Source organism: Melopsittacus undulatus, chromosome 20 (genome assembly GCF_012275295.1).
Source record: "Melopsittacus undulatus isolate bMelUnd1 chromosome 20, bMelUnd1.mat.Z, whole genome shotgun sequence".
NCBI classification, from domain to species: domain Eukaryota; kingdom Metazoa; phylum Chordata; class Aves; order Psittaciformes; family Psittaculidae; genus Melopsittacus; species Melopsittacus undulatus.
In genome coordinates, this window is record NC_047546.1 from 1,228,090 (window position 1) to 1,245,324 (window position 17,235).

At 63.1% G+C, this 17,235-nt stretch overlaps 1 protein-coding gene across 1 annotated transcript; it reads left to right on the forward strand.

Annotated features, from left to right (window-relative positions):
- Positions 1-787: 787 nt before the first annotated feature.
- On the forward strand, positions 788-17,011 carry LOC115946050 (sodium/potassium-transporting ATPase subunit alpha-2). The gene is made up of 23 exons (XM_034071107.1): positions 788-822; positions 2,852-2,956; positions 4,759-4,818; positions 5,427-5,630; positions 5,906-6,019; positions 6,210-6,344; positions 6,929-7,046; positions 7,209-7,477; positions 7,903-8,101; positions 8,733-8,842; positions 8,920-9,054; positions 9,147-9,336; positions 10,671-10,846; positions 10,918-11,054; positions 11,170-11,320; positions 11,961-12,129; positions 12,277-12,431; positions 12,536-12,659; positions 13,885-14,030; positions 15,380-15,510; positions 16,327-16,428; positions 16,509-16,600; positions 16,952-17,011. Exons 1-23 carry the CDS (start codon positions 811-813, stop codon positions 16,978-16,980), a joined length of 3,063 nt encoding a protein of 1,020 aa, XP_033926998.1. The 5' UTR covers positions 788-810; the 3' UTR covers positions 16,981-17,011.
- The last annotated feature ends 224 nt before the right edge of the window (positions 17,012-17,235 follow it).

Below are 17,235 nucleotides of genomic sequence, written 5' to 3' on the forward strand. Positions count from 1 at the left end.
CCACGTCCCCTGGCACAGCCGGTCCCAGGGCATAGTTGGCCAAAGGCACCGGCGTTCCCTGGGTACAACCCCCCCGTTCCCGTCCCCCCTGTTCCCATCCCCGTGTTCCCATCTCTTCCATTTACACCCCCCCATTCCCAGCCCCCTGCTCCCATTTCCCCCATCCCCAACCCCCTTTTCCCCCCATTCCTGCCCCCCATTTCCCCACCCCCTATTTCCCCACCCCCCATTCCCACCCCCCCATTCTCTGCTCCCCCATCCTATTTCCCCCCATTCTCAGCCCCCCTTGTTCCCATTCTCCCTGTTCCCATTCCCCCCCCCCGCGCCCTGGCTCTGCCCTTTCCAGGGCTAATTTTAGCCTCCCCACATTCCCGGGACAGCGGGGGGGGGGGGGGGGGGGGGTTGGGGGGGGTCACACCGGGAGAACCGGGGGCTCTGCCCCCCCTTATGGGGGTCACCCCCTGCTCCCCTAAACCGGGGGGGGGGGGACACCCCCTTTCCCAACCGGGTCCCACGGAGTGGGGGGTGGGGGGGGAACGGGATGGGGAGGGGCGCAGAACAGTGGGGGGGGGGGAAGGGGGGACCGGAGTGGGGTTCGGGGGGGGGGGGGGAGGGTCCTGGGGTGAGTGAGGGGGGGTCCGATGGGGATGGGGGGGTCCGGGTCCGGTCGGAGCGGGCGGGGGGGGGGGGCGGTGTCCGGGAGGGGGGGGGTGGGGGGGGCGGGGGGTGGGGCCCCGGAGGGTATTTCTCGGCCGCCTCCGTCTCGGCCCCCCCCGATCGCCCCGGGCCGAGAGCAGCGACGGCAGCGCCATGGGCAGAGGGGTGAGTAGGGGCTGCCCCCCCCCCCCCCAACCCCGCACCCCCCCCGGGCCCTGCCCCACCGGACCCCCCCATAGGGGACAGAACGGGGGGGGGGGGTTTGGGTGTCCCCACCGAGGGGAAACTGAGGCACGGAGCGGATCCCCCCCCCCACCGCTGTTGTGGATCCCCGGTACCGTGGTAACGGGGGGGGGGGGGATCGGCTCTTACCCAGACCCCCCCCCGGACCCGTCCGGAACCCTCAGCTAAATGTGGGGGGGGACCCTGAAGGATGTGCCCCCCCCCCCCCCCCCCCCGCCGTGTCCCGGATGGGTGTCCCCCCCTCCCCTCCCAAATTCTCGGGGTGCCCCTTCAAGTGGGACCCCCCCACTCGTGCACTGTGGCCCCCGGTGCAGGCGGGGTCCCCAATGGGGCACGGAGGGGGTTTGGGGGTCTCCGGTGTCCATTGGGGGGGTCCGGATTAGACCCCCCCCGCGGTAACACGACCCGGAGCTGTTCTTGGCACCGGGGCTGTTTTCCATGACCGCATTGGCCCCACCGGGGCACTGCCCCCCCCCGGTGACACCGGGACCGGTCGGGACCCCCCCCCCCCCCGCAGAGCGGGGGCGCTGCCTGTGCCCCCCTGCAGGGACCCCCCTTTATGGGGACACCCCCATGGTCCTGGGACCCCCCATATCCCCACTGACCCCCCTGTGACCACGGTGACAGCCCCATAACCACAGTGGACACCCCCATGACCCCCGTGTCCCCCCATAGTTCCAATGAGGTCCCTGTGACCATAGTGCTCCCCCCTTGATCACAGTGATCCCCCCTCATAACCACAGTGGACCCCCCCATAGCCTCAGTCCCCCCCCTTACAGTGACCCCCCCATAACCACAAAGGACCCCCCATAGCCTCAGTCCCCCCCCTTACAGTGACCCCCAATAACCACAATGGACCCCCCATAACCGCAGTCCCCCCCTTTACAGTGACCCCCAATAACCACAATGGAACCCCCATAGCCTCAGTTCCCCCCCCACAGTGACCCCCAATAACCACAATGGGCCCCCCCATAACCCCAGTCCCCCCCCAGTGACCCCCAATAACCACAACGCACCCCCCATAACCCCAGTCCCCCCCTTTACAGTGACCCCCCATAACCACAATGGACCCCCCATAGCCTCAGTCCCCCCCCTTACAGTGACCCCCCCATAACCACAAAGGACCCCCCATAGCCTCAGTCCCCCCCCTTACAGTGACCCCCAATAACCACAATGGACCCCCCATAGCTCCAGCCCCCCCTTACAGTGACCCCCAATAACCACAACGCACCCCCCATAACCCCAGTCCCCCCCTTTACAGTGACCCCCAATAACCACAATGGACCCCCCATAGCCTCAGTCCCCCCCCTTACAGTGACCCCCAATAACCACAATGGACCCCCCATAGCCTCAGTCCCCCCCCTTACAGTGACCCCCAATAACCACAATGGACCCCCCATAGCCTCAGTTCCCCCCCACAGTGACCCCCAATAACCACAATGGGCCCCCCCATAACCCCAGTCCCCCCCCAGTGACCCCCAATAACCACAATGGGCCCCCCCATAACTCCAGTCCCCCCCCAGTGACCCCCAATAACCACAACACCCCCCTCTATCCCTAGTCCCCCTTCTTACAGTGACCCCCCATAACCACAATGGACCCCCCCATAGCCCCAGTCCACCCACCAGTGACCCCCAATAACCACAACGCACCCCCCATAGCCCCAGTCCCCCCCCTTACAGTGACCCCCCATAACCACAACGCACCCCCCATTGCTCCCCCCCCCCCCGGTGCCCCCCCTCGCCCACGCTGCCACCGGTGCCTGCAGCCCCCCCCGTGCCCACGGTGACTCCCGGTGCGCCCTCGATGATGCCCGTGGCCACCGTGACCCCCATGTTGGCCGTGACATCCATGCCCATGGTAATGCCCACGGGGGGGGCCGTGCCCGGGGCTGTGCCAGGACCGCTCCGGACCCCCCCCCCCCGAGCCCACGGCCCCCCCCCGCCCACAGAGCGGCCGTGAGTACTCCCCTGCGGCCACCACGTCCGAGAATGGAGGAGGCAAAAGGAAGCAGAAGGAGAAGGAGTTGGATGAGCTCAAGAAGGAGGTGAACATGGTGAGTGTGCAGAGGTACAGCCGGAGCGGGGACATGGGTGATGTGGGTGACATGGGTGATGTGGGTGACGTGGGTGACATGGGTGACATGGGTGATGTGGGTGACATGGGTGACATGGGTGCTGTGGGTGACGTGGGTGACATGGGTGATGTGGGTGACATGGGTGATGTGGGTGACGTGGGTGATGTGGGTGACATGGGTGATGTGGGTGATGTGGGTGATGTGGGTGACATGGGTGATGTGGGTGACATGGGTGACATGGGTGCTGTGGGTGACGTGGGTGACATGGGTGATGTGGGTGACATGGGTGATGTGGGTGACGTGGGTGATGTGGGTGACATGGGTGATGTGGGTGATGTGGGTGATGTGGGTGATGTGGGTGATGTGGGTGACATGGGTGATGTGGGTGACGTGGGTGATGTGGGTGATGTGGGTGACATGGGTGCTGTGGGTGATGTGGGTGACATGGGTGATGTGGGTGACATGGGTGACATGGGTGCTGTGGGTGACATGGGTGATGTGGGTGACATGGGTGATGTGGGTGATGTGGGTGACATGGGTGATGTGGGTGACGTGGGTGATGTGGGTGATGTGGGTGACATGGGTGCTGTGGGTGATGTGGGTGACATGGGTGCTGTGGGTGACATGGGTGACATGGGTGCTGTGGGTGACATGGGTGATGTGGGTGACATGGGTGATGTGGGTGATGTGGGTGACATGGGTGATGTGGGTGATGTGGGTGATGTGGGTGACATGGGTGATGTGGGTGATGTGGGTGACATGGGTGACATGGGTGACATGGGTGCTGTGGGTGACATGGGTGATGTGGGTGACATGGGTGATGTGGGTGATGTGGGTGACATGGGTGATGTGGGTGATGTGGGTGATGTGGGTGACATGGGTGATGTGGGTGATGTGGGTGACATGGGTGACATGGGTGACATGGGTGATGTGGGTGATGTGGGTGACATGGGTGCCATGGGTGACATGGGTGACATGGGTGACATGGGTGACATGGGTGATGTGGGTGACATGGGTGACATGGGTGATGTGGGTGATGTGGGTGACATGGGTGATGTGGGTGACATGGGTGACATGGGTGATGTGGGTGATGTGGGTGACGTGGGTGATGTGGGTGACATGGGTGCTGTGGGTGCCATGGGTACCACCAGTGTGCTGGGTACCGTGGGTGTCATGAGTAAAATGGGTACCACCGGTGTGCTGGGTGCCATGAGTACCATGGGTACCACCAGTGTGCTGAGTGCCATGGGTACCATGGGTACTACCGGGCTGGTGGGTACCACGGGTACCACCGCCGCCATCACGCTCACACCGGTGCTGGGTACCATGGGTACTATGGGTACCACCATGCTCACACCGGTGCTGGGTACCATGGGTGCCATGGGTACCACCGGCGTGCTGGGTACCATGGGTACTATGGGTACCACCATGCTCACACCGGTGCTGGGTGACATGGGTGCCATGAGTACCATGGGTGCCATGGGTACCACCATGCTCACACCGGTGCTGGGTACCATGAGTACCATGGGTGCCATGGGTGCCATGGGTACCACCGGCGTGCTGGGTACCATGGGTACCATGGGTACCACCATGCTCACACCGGTGCTGGGTGACATGGGTGCCATGAGTACCATGGGTGCCATGGGTACCACCATGCTCACACCGGTGCTGGGTACCATGAGTACCATGGGTGCCATGGGTGCCATGGGTACCACCGGCGTGCTGGGTACCATGGGTACCATGGGTACCACCATGCTCACACCGGTGCTGGGTACCCACAGGATGACCACAAACTGTCCCTGGACGAGCTGGGCAGGAGGTACCAGGTGGATCTGTCCCGGGTGAGATGTCCCCAGCAGGCACCCGTGAGGGTGACCCCAGCACTGCCATGGCCGGGGGGGGCTGGGGGGACCTGTGGGTGCCATTGAGATGGGTCCCTCCTGTCCCTATGGGTGCCATTAGGATGGGTCCCTCCTGTCCCATGGGTGCCATTGAGATGGGTCCCTCCTGTCCCATGGGTGCCATTGAGATGGGTCTCTCCTGTCCCTATGGGTGGCATCGAGATGGGTCCCTCCTGTCCCATGGGTGGCACTGAGCTGTGTCCCCTCCTTTCCCCATGGGTGGTACCCAGACATCCATCCCTTCCTGGCACCCAATGTCCCTGTCCCTATGGGTGCCACATAACCATGTCCTCTGTCCCCTCCTAGCACCCTGCATCCCTATCCCAATGGGTGCCACTGAGCTGTGTCCCATCCTGTCCCCATGAGTGACACCCATCCCTGTCCCCTCCTGCATCCCTATGGGGCCATACCCCATGTCCCACCCTCATAGCCCCACACGTCCCCAGTGCACACAAGCACCCTTGGGGGTGGGGGTGGGGGGATGAGCACCCTCTGGGGGGCACCAGCACCCATGGGGCCACCATTGTCCCCATGTCCCCATCCCATAGGGCCTGACCAACGCGCGGGCAGCCGAGATCCTGGCTCAGGACGGCCCCAATGCCCTGACCCCCCCCCCGACCACCCCCGAGTGGGTCAAGTTCTGCCGCCAGCTCTTTGGGGGCTTCTCCATCCTGCTCTGGATCGGGGCCATCCTCTGCTTCCTGGCCTATGGCATCCAGGCTGCCATGGAGGACGAGCCCTCCAATGACAACGTGAGGCACTGGGGGGGGCATGGGTGTCACTGGGGACGGGCACACTTGGGGGGCACAGGAACACTTGGGGGGCAGCAGCATCAGTGGGTGTGAGCATCCTTGGAGGGGGATGTGGGTACCACTGAGCATGGGCATCCTTGGAGGGGGATGTGGGTACCACTGAGCATGGGCATCCTTGAGGGGGATGAGGATCATTGGGGACATGGGTGTCATTGGGCATGGGCACCCCTGGGGGGCACAGGGACCATGGGGCTCACAGCACCCATGGGTCCCAGCTGTACCTGGGGGTCGTCCTGGCCGCTGTTGTCATCGTCACCGGCTGCTTCTCCTACTACCAAGAGGCCAAAAGCTCCAAGATCATGGACTCCTTTAAGAACATGGTGCCGCAGGTAGGACCAAGGGGAGGTGTGGGGCAGGGTCCTGTGTGGGGCAGGGTCCCGTGTGGGGCAGGGTCCTGTGTGGGGCAGGGGAGGTGTGGGGCAGGGTCCCGTGTGGGGCAGGGTCCCGTGTGGGGCAGGGTCCATGTGTGGGGCAGGGTCCATGTGGGGCAGGCCCCTCAGGCTGCTGTGTCCCCATCAGCAAGCTCTGGTGATCCGCGAGGGAGAGAAGATCCAGATCAATGCGGAGAATGTGGTGGTTGGAGACCTGGTGGAGGTGAAGGGAGGGGACCGTGTGCCGGCCGACATGCGCATCATCTCCTCGCACGGCTGCAAGGTGTGGGGCAGGGTGTGGGGCATGGTGTGGGGCAGTGTGGGGCAGGGTGTGGGGCGGTGTGGGGCATGGTGTGGGGCGGTGTGGGGCGGTGTGGGGCAGGGTGTGGGGCGGTGTGGGGCACGGTGTGGGGCACGGTGTGGGGCAGGGTGTGGGGCAGTGTGGGGCACGGTGTGGGGCAGGGTGTGGGGCAGGGTGTGGGGCGGTGTGGGGCATGGTGTGGGGCACGTTGTGGGGCGGTGTGGGGCATGGTGTGGGGCAGTGTGGGGCAGGGTGTGGGGCGGTGTGGGGCATGGTGTGGGGCGGTGTGGGGCGGTGTGGGGCAGGGTGTGGGGCGGTGTGGGGCACGGTGTGGGGCACGGTGTGGGGCACGGTGTGGGGCAGGGTGTGGGGCGGTGTGGGGCGGTGTGGGGCACGGTGTGGGGCACGGTGTGGGGCACGGTGTGGGGCACGGTGTGGGGCACGGTGTGGGGCGGTGTGGGGCGGTGTGGGGCATGGTGTGGGGCATGGTGTGGGGCATGGTGTGGGGCATGGTGTGGGGCTGGGGGTGGGGTTGGGGGTCCCAGCACCCACATCCCCCATTGCAGGTGGATAACTCCTCTCTGACGGGTGAATCGGAGCCGCAGACGCGCTCACCCGAGTTCACCCATGAGAACCCATTGGAGACGCGCAACATCTGCTTCTTCTCCACCAACTGTGTGGAAGGTGGGGCTGAGATCCCTGCCCCATAGCCCCATAGCCCCATAGCCCCACAGCCCCATAGCCCCATAGCCCCATAGCCCCACAGCCCCATAGCCCCATAGCCCCATAGCGGTCGGGGGGGGGGTTGGGGGTCACCATCCCCATCACCGCGGCGCCCCCATCCAGGCACCGCTCGCGGCATCGTCATCTCCACCGGTGACCGCACGGTGATGGGGCGCATCGCATCCCTGGCCTCGGGGCTGGAGGTCGGCAGGACACCCATCGCCATGGAGATCGAGCACTTCATCCGCCTCATCACCGGCGTCGCCGTCTTCCTCGGGGTCTCCTTCTTCATCCTCTCCCTCATCCTGGGCTACACCTGGCTCGAGGCCGTCATCTTCCTCATCGGCATCATCGTGGCCAATGTGCCCGAGGGGCTGTTGGCCACCGTCACCGTACGGGCAATGGGGGGTCCAATGGGGTTGTGGTACTGGGAGGGTTTGGTGTTGGGGGCACTGGTTTCACTGGGAGGGAAGGGGTGGGTGCTGGTTGTACTGATGGGCCGAACTGGTGCCCGGTGCTTGCTGGGAGCCATAGGTGCTTGCCAAGCCCCATAAGTGCTCTCTAAGCTGTGTGGGGCAAGGGGTGCAATGGTTCTGCTGGGAGGGAGGTGGTGGGCACTGGTCCTGTTGGTGCACTCAACCATAGGCCCTGGTGCACCCCAAGCCCTATGGGTGCCCCCTGAGCCCTATGGGTGCCCCTAAGCTCTATGGGTTCCGCCAAGCCCTATGGGTGCCCCCAAGCCCTACGGGTACACCCTGAGCTTTACGGGTACCCCCAAGCCCTATGGGTGCCCCCTGAGCCCTATGGGTGCCCCCAGGTGTGCCTGACGCTGACAGCCAAGCGCATGGCGCGCAAGAACTGCCTGGTGAAGAACCTGGAGGCTGTGGAGACCTTGGGCTCCACATCCACCATCTGCTCCGACAAGACCGGGACCCTGACCCAGAACCGCATGACTGTGGCTCACATGTGGTTCGACAACCAGATCCATGAGGCTGACACCACCGAGGACCAGTCTGGTGGGTGCACAGCACCCTGAGCCCAACACCCAACCCCAACACCCTGAGCCCAACACCCAACCCCAGCACCCAACCCCATGAGAACCCTGAGCCCAACACCCAACCCCAGCACCCAACCCCATGAGAACCCTGAGCCCAACACCCAACCCCATGAGAACCCTGAGCCCAACACCCAACCCCATGAGAACCCTGAGCCCAACACCCAACCCCAGCACCCAACCCCATGAGAACCCTGAGCCCAACACCCAGCACCCTGAGCCCAACACCCAGCCATGAACACCCAACCCCATGAGCACCCAGCCCCAACACCCAGCCACAAACACCCAATCGCATAAGCACCCTGAGCCCAACACCCAGCTATTAACACCCAACCCCAACACCCTGACAACAACACCCAACCCCAACACCCTACCCCAAACACCCCAACACCCAACACCCAACCCCAACACCCAACCCCAAACACCCCAACACCCCAACCCCAACACCCAACACCAAACACCCCAATCCCCCGAACACCTCAACCCCAGTAGTACCCAACCCTTCCCCACCCTGCACCCACCCTTTGGCCCCCTCCCACCCTGCACCCCCATGGATCTCTATGGGTCCCCCTTGGTGCTGATGGGTCCTCCAGGTGCCACCTTCGACAAGCGCTCCCCAACCTGGGCAGCCCTGGCGCGCATCGCAGGGCTCTGCAACCGCGCTGTCTTCAAGCCAGGCCAGGAGAACATCTCCATCTCCAAGGTGGGGGTCCCCCCATACCCCAACACCCCCCCCAGACCCTGCGGGGGTCCCCATGGGTGTCTGTGCCCCACACACAGCGCGACACGGCCGGGGATGCTTCGGAGTCAGCTCTGCTCAAGTGCATCCAGTTGTCCTGCGGCTCCGTCAAGAAGATGCGGGACAGGAACCCCAAAGTCACCGAGATCCCCTTCAACAGCACCAACAAGTACCAGGTCTGGGGGTTGTGGATACGGTGACACCGCGGTAGGTGATGGTTGTTGTACTGTGGTACCCGGTGCCGATGCCGCATCCCTGTGCCCCATAGCTCTCCATCCACGAGCGGGAGGAGGACCCCCAGGGCTACCTGCTGGTGATGAAGGGAGCCCCCGAGCGCATCCTGGACCGCTGCTCCCGCATCCTGCTGCAGGGCCAGGAGGTGCCGCTGGACCAGGAGATGAGGGAGGCCTTCCAGAACGCATACCTGGAGCTGGGGGGGCTCGGGGAGCGCGTGCTGGGTGAGTGGTAGGGCCATGGGGGGCAATGGGAATGGGGCAATAGGGGAGAGGAGGGTGGGGATGGGGAGGGTGTAAGGATGTGGGGACATAGAGGGATGTGGAGGGCATAAGGAGATGGAAGACATAGGGACATAGGGGTGTGATGGACATAAGGGTGGGAGGACATAGGGACATGGAAGACATAGGGACATAGGGGTGTGATGGACATAAGGGTGGGAGGACATAGGGACATGGAAGACATAGGGACATAGGGGTGTGATGGACATAAGGGTGGGAGGACATAGGGACATGGAGGACATAGGGACATGGAGGACACAGGGACATGGACACATGAAGGACATGGAAGACTTAAGGGTGCTGGGCTGTGGTGCAGGGGGATGTGAAGGAGATGGGGGTGAGGAGGACACGGGGCCATGCTGTGGGGTGGCAGAACTGGGGACATGGGGGATGGGTTGTGGTGAGGATGAGGAGGAAGGGGGTACCATTGGGTGTCACCGGGTGCCATTGGGTGGACTGGGTGCCGTTGGGTACCATTGGGTACTATTGGGTACCGTTGAGTGCTGTAGGTGTTATTGGGTACCGCTGGGTGCCATTGGCTGGACTGGGTACCATTGGTTACCATTGGGTATCATTGGGTACCACTGGGTGCCATTGGGTGCCATTGGGTAACATTGGATACCATTGGTTGCCATTGGGTGCCATTTGGTACTATTGGGTGCCATTGGGTACCATTGGGTATCACTGGGTGCCACTGGGTACCATTGGGTACCATTGGTTACCATTGGGTACCATTGGTTACCATTGGGTATCATTGGGTATCATTGGATGCCATTGGGTACCATTGGGTACCATTGGGTGCCATTGGGTCCATTGGGTACCATTGGGTACCATTGGGTGCCATTAGGTACCATTGGGTACCATTGGGTGCCATTGGGTACCATTAGGTACCATTGGGTACCATTGGGTACCATTAGGTACCATTGGGTACCATTGGGTGCCATTGGGTGCCATTGGGTACCATTGGGTACCATTGGGTCCATTGGGTACCATTGGGTACCATTGGGTCCATTGGGTCCATTGGGTACCATTAGGTACCATTGGGTACCATTGGGTGCCATTGGGTGCCATTGGGTACCATTAGGTACCATTGGGTCCATTGGGTACCATTGGGTGCCATTGGGTACCATTAGGTACCATTGGGTGCCATTGGGTCCATTGGGTACCATTGGGTACCATTGGGTCCATTGGGTACCATTAGGTACCATTGGGTACCATTGGGTGCCATTGGGTGCCATTGGGTGCCATTGGGTGCCCCTGTGCTCCCCACCCCACAGGGTTCTGCCACCTGTACCTGCCCCCGGACAAGTTCCCGCGCGGGTTCCGCTTCGACGCGGACGACGTGAACTTCCCAACGGATAACCTGTGTTTTGTGGGGCTCATGTCCATGATCGACCCCCCCCGTGCTGCCGTCCCCGATGCCGTCGGCAAGTGCCGCAGCGCCGGCATCAAGGTGAGACCCAGACCCCCCCGTGCACCCCACAGCCGCCATCCTGGGCTCATCCCTCTCTGTGCCCCCCATAGGTGATCATGGTGACCGGGGACCATCCCATCACCGCCAAAGCCATCGCCAAAGGGGTTGGCATCATCTCTGAGGGCAACGAGACTGTGGAGGACATCGCGGCGCGGCTCAACATCCCTGTCAGCCAGGTCAACCCCCGGTGCGTGGGGTCATGGGGTTGGGGGTACTGGTGGTACTGGTGGTACCGGTGGTACCGGTGGTATCAGTGGTACCGGTGTGTGGTACCCGGCCCCCGCTGATGCTCGGTGCCATAGGGAGGCCAAGGCCTGCGTGGTTCATGGCTCCGACCTGAAGGACATGAGCTCGGAGCAGCTGGATGAGATCCTCAAGAACCACACTGAGATCGTCTTCGCCCGCACGTCCCCACAGCAGAAACTCATCATTGTGGAGGGCTGCCAGAGACAGGTGCCCCCAGCCCCCCCGGACCCCATGTCCCCATCCCTGTATCCTCTGATGTCCCCATCCCTGTATCCTCTGATGTTCCCTGTGTCCCACGATGTTCTCCATGATGGCCCCATCCCAATAATGTCCCCATGCCCCATGGCTTTGACCCTCCCCGTGACCTGTAGTGCCCCATAGGGACCCCATGCCCCACAGTGTTTCCATGCCCATAATGTGTCCATGGTGTTCCCATCCCCACTGCATCCCCATCTCCATGGTGTCCCCATCCCCACTGTGTCCCCATCCCCATGGTACCCCCATGGTGTTCCCATCCCCACTGTGTCCCCATCCCCATGGTACCCCCATGGTGTTCCCATCCCCACTGCATCCCCATCCTCATGGTGTCCCCATGGTGTTCCCATCCCCACTGCATCCCCATCCCCATGGTGTCCCCTTGCCCCGTGGTGCCCCCACACTATCCCCATCCCCACTGCATCCCCATCCCCACAGTACCCACCATCCCCATGCCCCACAGTGCCCTGTGGTAGCCCCACTGTGCCCCACACCCCATCCCTGCAGTGCCTGATCCCCTTGTCCCCCGCTCACCATCACCATGTGGATGCTCCCCCCATGCCCCCCACAACCATGTGTCCCCCCTCACCAGGGCGCCATCGTGGCGGTGACGGGTGACGGTGTCAATGACTCCCCGGCACTGAAGAAGGCTGACATCGGCATCGCCATGGGCATCGCCGGCTCCGACGTCTCCAAGCAGGCGGCTGACATGATCCTATTGGATGACAACTTCGCCTCCATCGTCACCGGCGTGGAGGAAGGTGCGTTGGGATCCATAGGGATCCCTATGGGATCCATAGGGACACCCCCATGGGATCCATGGGGATCCCTATGGGATCCATGGGGACACCCCCATGGGATCCATGGGGAGGTCTGGACGCCGTCGGTGACCATCCCCCTGCCCTCAGGCCGCCTGATCTTTGACAACCTCAAGAAGTCCATTGCCTACACCCTGACCAGCAACATCCCTGAGATCACCCCCTTCCTGCTCTTCATCATCGCCAACATCCCCCTGCCCCTGGGCACCGTCACCATCCTCTGCATCGACCTGGGCACCGACATGGTGGGGATGGGGCCGGGGGGTAGGGGGCACACAATGGGGGTGATGGGGGGTGATGGGGGGTGATGGGGGGTGACTGGGGGCTGATGTCCCCCCCCCGTCCCCAGGTCCCGGCCATCTCCTTGGCCTATGAGGCAGCCGAGAGCGACATCATGAAGCGGCAGCCGCGGAACCCGCGCACGGACAAGCTGGTGAATGAGCGGCTGATCAGCATGGCCTATGGGCAGATCGGTGAGGGCACCCATGGGTGCTGTGGGTGCTATGGGCAGATCGGTGAGGGCACCCATGGGTGCTGTGGGTGCTGTGGGCAGATCAGTGAGGGCACCCATGGGTGCTATGGGCAGATCGGTGAGGGCACCCATGGGTGCTGTGGGTGATGTGGGTGGATCGGTGAGGGCACCCATGGGTGCTGTGGGTGCTATGGGCAGATCGGTGAGGGCACCCATGGGTGCTATGGGCAGATCGATGAGGGCACCCATGGGTGCTATGGGCAGATCGGTGAGGGCACCCATGGGGCTGTGGGCAGATCAGTGAGGGCACCCATGGGTGCTGGGGTGCTGTGGGCAGATCGGTGAGGGCACCCATGGGGGCTGTGGGCAGATCAATGAGGGGCACCTATGGGTGCTATGGGCAGATCAATGAGGGGCACCTATGGGTGTTATGGGCAGATCGGTGAGGGCACCCATGGGTGCTATGGGTGCTATGGGCAGATCGGTGAGGGCACCCATGGGTGCTATGGGTGTGGATCGGTGGTGGGCACCCATGGGTGCTGTGGGTGATGTGGGTGGATCGGTGAGGGCACCCATGGGGCTGTGGGCAGATCAATGAGGGGCACCCATGGGTGCTATGGGCAGATCGATGAGGGCACCCATGGGTGCTATGGGCAGATCAATGAGGGGCACCCATGGGTGCTATGGGTGCTATGGGCAGATCAATTAGGGGCACCCATGGGGGCTGTGGGCAGATCAATGATGGCACCCATGGGTGCTATGTGTGATGTGGGTGGATCGGTGAGGGCACCCATGGGTGCTATGGGCAGATCAATGAGGGGACCCATGGGTGCTAAGGGCAGATCAATGAGGGGCACCTATGGGTGCTATGGGCAGATCAATGAGGGGCACCCATAGGTGCTATGGGCAGATCAATGAGGGGCACCCATGGGTGCTATGGGCAGATCAATGATGGCACCCATGGGTGCTATGGGTGATGTGGGTGGATCGGTGGTGGGCACCCATGGGTGCTGTGGGCAGATGGATGAGGGGCACCCATAGGTACTACAGGCAGGTTGGTGAGTGGCACTCAGCACCCATTGGTGACACCAGGGCACCCATTGGTGACACCAGGGCACCCATTGGTGACACCAGGACACCCATTGGTGATCCCAGGGTTCCAACACCCATTCCCAAGGCCTCGGTGCTGTTCCCTGCTCCCGGCTCTGACCCCCCCTCTCCCGCAGGGATGATCCAGGCCCTGGGCGGGTTCTTCACCTACTTCGTGATCCTGGCGGAGAACGGGTTCCTGCCGGGAACCCTGCTCGGGATCCGCCTGGCCTGGGACGACAGGTCAACCAATGACCTGGAGGACTCCTATGGGCAGGAGTGGGTGCGTGGGGTGAACACAGGGGGGGGCACAGATGGGGGTCACGGGCAGTCAGGGGGCATGTGGATGGGAGCACACACGTGGGGCACACATGGAGCACACACACACACACATGGGGCACACATGGAGAACACACACACACACATGGAGCACACATACACAGGTGCACACACACAGGGCACACGCACACACACATGCGCACACACGGGACACACACACACACATGCACACACACACAGATGTGCACACACACACACACACAGGGCAACACACACATGGGTGCACACACACAGGGCACACACACACATGCACATACACACACACACACACACACGGCAGACACACACGTGCGTGCACACACACACGTGCACACACACACACACGTGCACACACACACACATACACATGCACACAGGTGCACACACACACACAGGGCACACACACACACACATACACACACACATACACATGCACACACACAGGGCACACACACACACACACACACGGCAGACACACACACACGTGCACACACATACACACACACATACACACACACACAGGGCACACACACACACGGCAGACACACACACACACACACACGGCACACGCATGTTCCACATCCTCCTGCACCTTCCTCATGCCCCAGCCCCATGCCCATGGCTGCCCTGCTCTGCTCAGCCCCACAACCCATGCTGCATGCACTGTGTCCCCTGTCCTGTGTCCTGTATCCCCTGTACCATATCGGTGTTCATGTATCCCATACCTCCATCCCATGTCCCACATCCTGTATCCCATACCCTGTATCCATATTCCCATACCCCATGCCTGCATCCCATGTCCCGTGTCCATATCCCGTATTCCATGTCCGACGTCCACATCCCATATCCCATATCCCGTATCCCATATCCCACACCTCCATCCCATATCCCATATCCCCTATCCCATACCCCATGCCTGCATCCCATGTCCCATGTCCATATCCCATATTCCATGTCCGACATCCACATCCCATATCCCATATCCACGTTCCCCTATCCCATACCTCCATCCCATATCCCATATCCTGTATCCACATTCCCATACCCCATGCCTGCATCCCATGTCCCATGTCCATATCCCGTATTCCATGTCTGACATCCACATCCCATATCCCATATCCCATATCCCACATCCCATATCCCGTATCCCCTATCCCATACCTCCATCCCATATCCCATGTCCCATGTCCCACATCCCATATCCCGTATCCCCTATCCCATACCTCCATCCCATATCCCATATCCCATATCCCATATCCCATATCCCATATCCCCTATCCCATACCCCCATTCCCACTGTGTCGGTGCCCACAGACGTACGAGCAGCGCAAGGTGGTGGAGTTCACCTGTCACACTGCGTTCTTCGCCAGCATCGTGGTGGTGCAATGGGCAGATCTCATCATCTGCAAGACCCGGCGCAACTCTGTCTTCCAGCAGGGCATGAAGTGGGTGCCCCCCCCCCAGCACCCACCCCAGCAGCACCCATGGGTGCCCCCCCCCCCAACCCCCCCCAGCAGCACCCATGGGTGCCCCCCCCCAACCCCCCCCAGCAGCACCCATGGGTGCCCCCCCCCCAGCACCCACCCCAGCAGCACCCATGGGTGCCCCCCCCCCAACCCCCCCCAGCAGCACCCATGGGTGTCCCCATCCACCCCAGCAGCACCCATGGGTGCCCCCCCAAACCCCCCCAGCAGCACCCATGGGTGCCCCCCCCCCAGCACCCACCCCAGCAGCACCCATGGGTGCCCCCCCCAACCCCCCCCAGCAGCACCCATGGGTGCCCCCCCCCAACCCCCCCCCAGCAGCACCCATGGGTGCCCCCCCCCCAACCCCCCCCAGCAGCACCCATGGGTGCCCACCCCAACCCCCCCAGCAGCACCCATGGGTGCCCCCATCCCCCCCCGCAGCACCCATGGGTGCCCCCAACCCCCCCCCCAGCAGCACCCATGGGTGCCCCCAGCACCCCCCCCAGCAGCACCCATGGGTGCCCCACCCCCCCCCCGCAGCACCCATGGGTGCCCCCAGCACCCACCCCAGCAGCATCCATGGGTGCCCCCCCCCACCCGCCCCAGCAGCACCCATGGGTGCCCCCCCCCCAGCACCCACCCCAGCAGCACCCATGGGTGCCCTCCCCAACCCACCCCCAGCAGCACCCATGGATGCCCCCAGCACCCACCCCAGCAGCACCCATGGGTGCCCCCCCCACCCAGCAGCACCCATGGGTACCCCCAGCACCCACCCGCTGCTCTCTGCACCCACAGGAACAAGATCCTCATCTTCGGGCTGCTGGAGGAGACGGCTCTGGCCGCGTTCCTGTCCTATTGCCCTGGCATGGGGGTGGCTCTGCGCATGTACCCCCTCAAGTGAGTGGGGGTCCCGCACCCATGGGTGCCCCCATCACCCCCTGACCCCTTTATAACCCCCCCATCCTTGTCCCATTCAGGGTCACTTGGTGGTTCTGCGCCTTCCCCTACAGCCTCCTCATCTTCGCCTATGATGAAGTGAGGAAGCTCATCCTGCGCCGGTACCCGGGCGGTGAGTGGGGACCCCAGACCCCCATGGACCCCCCAGACCCCATATGGGCTCCCAAGCACCCCCTTTGGAGCTCAACCCCCCCCATTTGGGATCCATCCCCTTTTAAGCCCCCCCCAAGTACCCAACGCATCCCAACAGTGGCACAGCCCCCCCAAAGCATCCTCAGGGTGGGGGGGGGCTTAGGGGACCCCCAGAGGGTTGGGGGCACACTACAAGTATGGGGAGCACACAAAGGGGATGGGGGTGAAGGGAAGTGGGGGCCCTTTGGGGGAAGAGGAGAGCCAGGAGGGGTGGGGGCACACAAGGGTGGGGGGACCCCTCTGCCCCCCCCTGATGCCCTCCCCATTGCAGGCTGGGTGGAGAAGGAGACCTACTACTGAGAGGCTGTGGCCCCCCCATCACCCCCTGTGCACCCCTAAAACTAACCCCGGGGGTGGGGGGGGCACCATCTGCTCCCCCCCATGGGGCACCCAGAGCCCCCCCCCCCCAATTCAGCAATAAAAGAGCTTAACCCCTCGTGCCCTTGTCTGTGCTGGGGGGGGATTGGGGGACATGGGGGGGATGGAGCCCAGATGAACCCCCCCTTTGTCCGTGTGCCCCCATGGTCTCTGTGTCCATAACAGCCCCTGACCCCC

Excerpts from the sequence above, each read along its gene's own strand:
- LOC115946050 (XM_034071107.1), top strand. Across the intron at positions 4,819-5,426 it reads ACCAGGTGGATCTGTCCCGG|GGCCTGACCAACGCGCGGGC; the intron begins GTGAGATGTCCC and ends CCCATCCCATAG. Across the intron at positions 15,511-16,326 it reads GTCTTCCAGCAGGGCATGAA|GAACAAGATCCTCATCTTCG; the intron begins GTGGGTGCCCCC and ends CTGCACCCACAG.